We start from the raw sequence: 8,000 nt of genomic DNA, 5'->3' as shown, positions 1-8,000 counted from the left end.
TGTGGTGGTTAGTCACTAGCGTAGTGGCTAGTTACTAGTGCGGTGACTAATTACTAGTGCGGTGGCTAGGGTGGTTGGAAAGGCCGGATATAGCGGGGTTAGTCGGATATAGCGGAATTAGTGACGAGCATTACGGGGAGCTCTCTTACTGGCTACCCTGGATGCCTGGGCCCACCCCTCCTTCGTGTATATATAGGATAGCTTTCCCCCTTCTTTCTAGATAGCAGAAGGGTAGCACAATCGAACCTATTAATGCACTATATGCCTCTTAACTCTCACCTTTCCTACGTTATTCTGGTTATCTTATATTTGCCTTGCCTTTACACTTGCCTCGCTTTATAGCACTTATATAGTCTTAGGACTTAGTGACGAATCTAGTATTTATACTAAGATTAAGTCACAGGTCGCAGACAGTCTTATGTCATCTAGCTAGCTAGTAAGGCTTTGCTTTATAGTGATCTTTCGAATTGCAATAGCAATAGGGTGTCTGCACACATTGCCGGGCTTGCACCTATATTTTTACTAATTGCCAAGTAGGTAAAAATAGTACGTATTGTACTAAATTACTCTTACTTGATATAATTAACACCTATATCCCTTTGGCCGCGCGCACTTACTATAAGCTTGCTCTTAGTATGAGACTGGCATAGCCCGAATTCTTAACATATCATTATATTTAAATAAGAATCTAATTATATTATAAAGTAATAAAGATCTACCAAGTAAAATATAATATAAATAATTTAAAAAAAGAATTATGTTTTTATTATTTCTGCATATTGTTTTACAGTTGTCACGCCATTGTAAGTATAATTATAGTTATTAAGACGTATTTAATATGGTTTATTTGAAATGATATGCCTGGCATCGCCTCGACATTGGCCAGGGGTTGCGTATGGCGGAGAGAAGCACGGCTTGACACCAGCATGCCTCCTGTCTGGTGTCCTTGACTGATAAGGGTCGCCCAACAAATACGCAAAACGCTCTCAAACTAGCAGCTATCCTCCGGCTTTACCTATTAAAAAATGCAACTTGATTAGAAGAATACCTCCTATCTTCGGTTTTATGTGTACTCTTTGTTCCTTTATTGGTTTCAACGCTTGTTATTGCCTCGATAAATTAGTCACTTCGTCAAGGCTTCAGCAACGTCGGCAAGCCGAGCCAGCATCGGAAAGGTAATTCGGGCAAGACGACGAACCAACCTGCTAGGGCTCCTTTGGATGCAGGTTTTTTCCTTTTATGGGCTTGAAACATCGAGCTCCTTTGCAACATAGGTCGCGTAGCCGATTGCGCCCAGCCCACCATGCCCTCCGAAAAGACGCCATTTTACGACCCGGTTCCGCCGACATATGACGAGGCGTTGGCAACGGAGGGACGTCGCGACTATCGCCGGGCTCCGTCCAGGTCTTCGATTGATGACCAGGATGCTCAGCATACCGAGCAACAGTCACTTCTGCATCAAGCAGACAGTTTCGCAGGACCCTCAAGAGCTCCTCAGGGATACCAGCCCCCAACGGTAGAAACGGATGATGAGTCGAGTCTATTCGGGAGCGACAGCGGTACAGACGATGACGATGAGGCGACCCACGTACGGCGAGAAATGCAAGAGATAGAGATAGAGGAGCCTTCGAGGTCCCTGTCATCAATATGGAGCAAAAGGATCGGATTTTCATTATCGCTGCCCAAGTGGAAGTGGAAGTGGCGGCTGAGCCTCCCCCGACTTCGAATCCAGCTTCCCTCTGGTCGGTCTGAATCGACGAGTAATGAAAACAATAACGAAAACGAGACGAACGCTGGTACCAGGCCATGGCAATGGCAATGGCCGCAGCTTACTTCTATGACCATGATCATCGTTTTTGCGAGACTTTTCGCCCTGCTTGTCATCATCGGCTTCGTCTACTTTCTCTTCGCAAGCGGATTTTTTAGTGGCTTCGATACTCCTTTAACGAGAGGCATGCGCTTCGATTCAGAAGACCTCAAGCATTTTGTGCAGTCGAGTATTGATCCACTACGTATGCGAGCTTCTGTTTTACACTACTCACATTATGCCCACATTGCCGGTACGGAAGGGGATTATGCGACCGCTGTGGATGTCCAGAGCATGTTTGGCCGTGCACGACTCGACAGTGTGCAGCTCGATGAATACTATGCATACGTAAACTATCCACGAAAGGACGGTCGAACCGTGCAAATCATGGATAAGAATGGAGAGAAGGCTATCTGGACCGCCAAGTTGGACGAGGAAGAGCGCGGCGGAGAGACGGCAGGGCGGCAGACGTATTCTTTTCACGGTCTTTCCAAGTCGGGGGATGTAAAAGGTCCGCTCATATACGCAAATTACGGGTCTAGAGAAGACTTTCAGAAACTCAAGGACAGCGGAATTGATACAACTGGAGCTGTTGCTCTAGTACGGTACAATGGCTCCCAACGGGATGACGGGCTCAGGGTCAAAGCAGCAGAGCTGGCGGGATTTTCTGGATGCTTAATTTACAGCGACCCATCGGATGATGGTTTTATCAAAGGGAACCCTGCACCAAAGGGACGATTTATGCCTGAAGATGGTGTGCGTCGTGGCTCAGTGAGCCTGAGAGGTTGGGTCATGGGTGATGTGCTAACTCCTGGATGGGAGAGCAAGAAGAAGAATCAAAGGGTAAACATTGAGGATGCATCTGGATTAGTGAAAATCCCGAGCCTTCCACTTGCTTGGAGGGACGCTAAGATTTTGCTGCAGCACCTGAAGGGCCATGGGCAGAAAGTCCCAGAGGAGTGGAAAGGAAGCGCACAAGAAATGGACGAGTGGTGGACCGGAGACAAAGCGTCACCTATCGTTCGTCTGCAGAACGAACAAGACGAAGTGGAACGCCAACGGATCTGGAACGTCTATGGTAGGATTGAGGGGATGGAACAATCGAGCAAGTCGATCATCATTGGGAATCACCGAGACACCTTTGCCTTTGGCGCAACGCAGCCTCATTCTGGAACGGCCGTCATGATTGAGCTAGCTCGCGTTTTCGGTAGCCTGCTAAGTCGAGGATGGCGCCCACTACGTACGATTGAGTTCATGTCGTGGGATGCTGCGGAGTTTAACACGATTGGATCCACCGAATATGTCGAGGAATTCATCGATTCCAGAGCACTACGAGCCAATGCCTACGCTTACATCAATTTAGACGATGCTGTTTCCGGGACCGAGTTCAAGGCCACTGGATCGCCGATTTTGGAACGCGCATTGATCCGGGCTATGGAACGAGTGATGGACCCAAACGGCAATGCGACTATAAAACAACAGTGGGACGCTCGGCAAGCCAAACTAGACGGCGTTGGAGGAGGTAGTGATTTTGTTCCATTTCAACACGTTGCCGGCACAAGCTCTATAGACCTTCAGTTTGCAGGTAATCCTGTTCTTTACGGCTCGAGCTACGACAATTTCAACTTGGTCGAGCAGGTAATAGACCCAAACTTTGTCTACCACGGGCTCATGGGGCAAGTCATTGGATTGTTAGTGCTGGACCTAGCAGACCGAGCTATTTTGCCCTTTGACCTTGTTGGATATGCGAGAAGGTTGGGCCATTGGGCTCACGATCTGGAAGCCTGGATACATGAGCAGAAGGGAGCCAAGGAGGAAGCGTCAAAGATTCCTTTTGGGGAATTGAAGGATGCCATCGAGTTGGTCAAGAGCAATGCCGAAGAGTTTGAGAAATGGGAACTGGAGTGGGATCGGGCAATGGTCCTCAGTAATGGTTTCGAAGCAAACAACCTCGGACAACAACGTCTCCTGTACAACGACAAGATGGCTGCGTTTGAAGCTTCGCTCCTAGACCTGGAATTCGGCGGCGGTGTAAGTTCTTCATGCATGATTGCTCTAAATTGTTATTGTTGCCTTGGTTGTCTGACTCTTCCGATAGATTCCGAACCGCACTCAGTTCAAGCACGTTGCGTTTGGCCCTCAGAAGTGGTCAACATTTGATGTTGCATACTTCCCAGCAATCCGAGACACCGTCGAAGTTGGCGATTGGGAATTGGCAAAGCTCATCACGACCAAAACTGCGGGCATATTACGACAAGCGGCGACTGTCTTGCAATTAGGCGCTCCTTAGATGCGCTCTGGAGAGAGCAACTCATTTGCGATTCCAGTTGCGTTTCTGCCCTTTCTTTTCTTGGATAGTGAGAAAAGAGAAGAAAAGACGAGGCGGGGGAAGGGGCAGAGGGAACGAAGAGAAAGAGGAGGGAACAATATGCTGGATAAGTTTTCTTTTCTCAGGTATGTTTTTTTTTAAAAGCTCTGAGCTATGCGAAATGCAAGCTATTATGCATTTGAGGAGGGAAAGAGATTCTGCGTTCTGTACTATTATTAAGACTGTTTCATTTGTTGCAGGTATGAATAGGCATTGCATGGTGTTGGGATACTTTCGGTTCTGAATCAGACTATTTTTATTCTCATTACCTGTTATTTATTTCGGCAAGTCCACTTTGAATGTTTTGGAAGAAAATCGTGTGTTGCTCAATTATTTCGAGCATGCAGATGTATAAAGAAGACACAGTCGTCGTCCTTGGCCATATTCGGAATTACAAGAGTCACAGTCCTTTCATAATTAATGATGGGAGCAAGTGTTTATTTACAGGGAGGGATATTGTCCCAAAAATTCAGTGATCACGGATTCAAGCAAAGACGTTTGAGTTTTCGCAAGAAGACTGCAAGCTACTGCGCACCCTCGGCACCCTCGGCACCTTTTGCAGCGGAATAATCTGCCACAGACACCAACTTGCCCACGAGGTCATACTTGCCCAAAAAGGTCTCCTCCCATCCCTCCAGGGCTTCCATCTCGCTGGGCCCCAAGTCGTCAAGCGCATCAAGCGGACCATCCAGGTCCTCGGTCAGCATGTCGGCATCGAAACTGTGGCACGCAAGACCTCGGCTGGCATCGCGTCCCGCGAAATTGGCGTACGGCCCTCCTGGTCCGTAGAAGCTGCGCCCATTGCTGACGTCGAACACTCGGCCGCGGACTGCGAAGTAGATGGGGCCTCCGTCCTCCCCGCTGAACGGGAGCAAAGTCCGGGGGGTATACGTGCGGAAGACCTTGGGTGGCGGACGGCGAGGGATAGTTGGCGCGGTGTCGGACGCGGAAAAGGTCGAGTAGGCCGTGTACAAGAGGACGCCGAGAAGGATGAAGTTGAGCGGAGTGAAAGGCGTGTCGGAACTGATTCGGGAGCGGCATCATCAGCCAACGATCGGACGGTCCGTGCAACAAGCCCCGAAGGGAGGAAGGGTCTTGGTCGTGTGTGTCGGAGGAAAGGAGACGGTGGTTGGATGGGGGACAGTGGTCTGCGGGCTGAGGCAACCGTACCTAGCGGCTTCTCTGGCAGCCTCTTGGACCACTCGATGCTCGACGTACTCCATGTCGATTTTTCAAACGGCCTGCAGAGAGGGAATCGCAAGATTGACCGAGGCTTGCAGTACTTTGCCGTTGCAAAGGCAGTGTTAGGAAGATGTCTGGTGGGAAGTCTTTGGGCAAGCGCCAACCACGATGATGGAACCCCCCCATCCTGCCCCCCCACCAAATGAAGGCCGTCATGCCACACGGGGAATCTTCGGTCGGAAGACAAAAGTCACAAGGAATAAATATAATATTTCAACAACACCTAGTCAATCACAATTGCACACGCACCTCGCGTCCTGAACTCAACCAGTGCGACTTTAACCAAACTCCCTTGATGCTATAGCATTCAAAGGTCGTGCAACTGCGGAGATCCACCGAAAATTATCCCTCGAAAAATGACACATGGCTAACTGCCAAGCCGCATTTGCACGCTCATAAAAATCCATGACTGATTGTCCCATCCAGCGACGAAATGAAAGCCAAATTTCTCCGGCCAAGTAGGAGACAGACAAAACTTTGCAAACTGGAAACATAAAACAGCCGATCGCTCCTCTCTCGCATCACCATTTTACTACCCTTTGAGGAAAGAACTCGTCGATAAGCTCCATATAGTAAGGCTTCAGCTCCTCCACTGACGGCACGTCGTCACTTTTGCTGTACAGATCGTACGGATTAAAGGCCCGGACGGCCTGCAGCATAGCATGGTCCTTGGTGCACATGAGCTCGTGGTATGCGCCCTCCCGGTGCCACGGGTAGAAGGAATGGTAACGAATCATGGCAAGAGCTTCGTCGGGGAGCGTTGACTGGTCCTTTACGACGTGATACAGGTACTCGTCATGGCCCCAGCTGAGCATGACGTTGTCAAGCCCACAGCCAGGGGCGTAGATGCCGAACTTGGAGCTGTAGATGGGATCCTTGGTGTCGGGGTTGCCGGCAAAGGTGTCGGGCAGGATGATGCGCTTGTCAAAGGCGCATCCCACGGGGAACGTGTCGCCGACCACGTCCCACTGGCCCTGGGCCTCGAGCTCCGGGAAGAAGAGCATCAACTTTCCGAGGTCGTGGATGAGCCCCGTCAGCTGCATCCAGCGAGGCTTGCCGTCGCGCCGAATCGCCTCGGCCGACTGCAAGAGATGCTCGATCTGGGAAAGGGTGGTGTCGGGGTCCGACTCGTCCACCAGCGTGTTCAGTTTCTCCATTGCTTGCCATATCGTCATTTCCGGCCGGACTCTCGAGGCGCTCCTGAATCGGTTTCGCGCAGCGAGGTTGTAGGCGACTGTCTGCTTCTCGTGCTGCTCCCTGTAGAACGTCTTGACCCTCTCGCACGCGTCTTGGTACTGACGGAACTGCGTCTTGTCTTTGCCCGTGTCGAACTTTGACTTGGTGTCGTACTTGATGCAGTTCACATCGTCGATGGCGTCGGAGACGTGCTCCAGGACCTGGACAGCGTCCCGTGCCGCAGGGTACTCGGCGATTGCTGAAGGAGCCATGTGTAACTGATGTGTGCGTTTTGCGACGATGCCGATTCAAGGCAAGGGCGACTCTCCAATGCACGCCGGGCAAGTAGGTGTGTGTGTATTGGAGCCCGGGATTTACAGCAAGAAAAAAAAAAAGAAATGCGTCAGGCAAGGCAAAACGAGCATAGATGACTCTTTGAGAGCCGGAAGCACCAAATACGGGAGGGAGCTATGTTGGCCAAGTATCTGCGACGCTGGCAAGCCGGCGCGATCTGGAACACCACCAGCGGCGGTTCAAAGAAACAAGAGACAAAGGGAGGTTCTGGGACGAGTGGTTTAAACTCGGGAGCGGTGATGGTGATGGCGACTCGACACGCAACAGACCGGTCCAGTTGAACCCTTAAGTATCCCGCGGCCAGTTCGGTAAAGCCGCACGGCAAGTTAAGCACGTCTGCTTTTGGAGATATATAATGACGTGTAGGCCCCGTCTTGGCCTCGCCCAAAACGCTCGTGCTGGTGTGTTGTCCCGTACCCTAACCACTTCGCTTCGTCATGACACTTGCATGCGTGAAGCAGTTCCTGAGAGGCGGGTCCATCGGCGACGACTACCCGATCAAGGGCGACGGCGACGGCTTCCCTCGCCAGAGCCTTCCGCTTTGGGCCAGGCAGCTTGGAAAGCCGCCCCCAGTCTACCGAGATGGGACACGCCGAACCTCGTGAACCGCCCAGCTCCGCATGGAACGCTTGTGATCCGGCGCCGAGCGTTGCCTAAATGGGCCAGGCTGTTTGGGAAAACCCACCTCGGATCTGGACCTGCTGTTCCGCGTCTGCGACCTTTGAGGCTAGACCGGGGGAGAGTGTAGGGGGGGGGGGGGAGGGGCGCGCCCCAAAAGATCCGTCCAGATGGAGCGAAGAAACTTGACGAACTGCCGCGCAGGGCCAGAGCATCTCTGCTTCCGCCTGGCGTATTATCCTGAGCTTCCCACGACGGTTTCCGAGTAGCAACCAAAGAGTCCCTGCGCTCTGCATCCAGGCAGACTCGACTCGAACCATCAAACGAGTCTGCCTGCGACGGGACGTTTGTCCAAACCTCCTCCATTCAATCAAATGCTGGACGCGCATATGTCGATTTTCTGCGGACAGCCAAGCACGGCTACTTTTTCTTCGC

The 8,000-nt window shown here is 51.2% G+C and overlaps 3 protein-coding genes across 3 annotated transcripts; 1 reads left to right on the top strand and 2 right to left on the bottom strand.

The window, feature by feature from the left end:
• Positions 1 to 1,303: 1,303 nt before the first annotated feature.
• UV8b_00117 (uncharacterized protein) lies at positions 1,304 to 4,097 on the top strand (the record flags this gene model as incomplete). The annotated part of the gene is made up of 2 exons (XM_043137615.1): positions 1,304 to 3,838; positions 3,906 to 4,097. 2 exons carry the CDS (start codon positions 1,304 to 1,306, stop codon positions 4,095 to 4,097), a joined length of 2,727 nt encoding a protein of 908 aa, XP_042993549.1.
• Positions 4,098 to 4,699: 602 nt separating this feature from the next.
• UV8b_00116 (uncharacterized protein) lies at positions 4,700 to 5,398 on the bottom strand (the record flags this gene model as incomplete). Its single annotated transcript, XM_043137614.1, has 2 exons — positions 4,700 to 5,198; positions 5,346 to 5,398. 2 exons carry the CDS (start codon positions 5,396 to 5,398, stop codon positions 4,700 to 4,702), a joined length of 552 nt encoding a protein of 183 aa, XP_042993548.1.
• Positions 5,399 to 5,938: 540 nt separating this feature from the next.
• UV8b_00115 (uncharacterized protein) lies at positions 5,939 to 6,865 on the bottom strand (the record flags this gene model as incomplete). Its single annotated transcript, XM_043137613.1, has 1 exon — positions 5,939 to 6,865. The coding sequence occupies one exon, from the start codon at positions 6,863 to 6,865 to the stop codon at positions 5,939 to 5,941; it is 927 nt and encodes a 308-aa protein (XP_042993547.1).
• Between the last annotated feature and the right edge of the window lie 1,135 nt (positions 6,866 to 8,000).

This window comes from Ustilaginoidea virens, chromosome 1 (assembly GCF_000687475.1).
Source record: "Ustilaginoidea virens chromosome 1, complete sequence".
Lineage (NCBI taxonomy): Eukaryota > Fungi > Ascomycota > Sordariomycetes > Hypocreales > Clavicipitaceae > Ustilaginoidea > Ustilaginoidea virens.
Note: the sequence above shows the minus strand (reverse complement) of the source record. Positions and strands in the feature narration are given on the sequence as shown.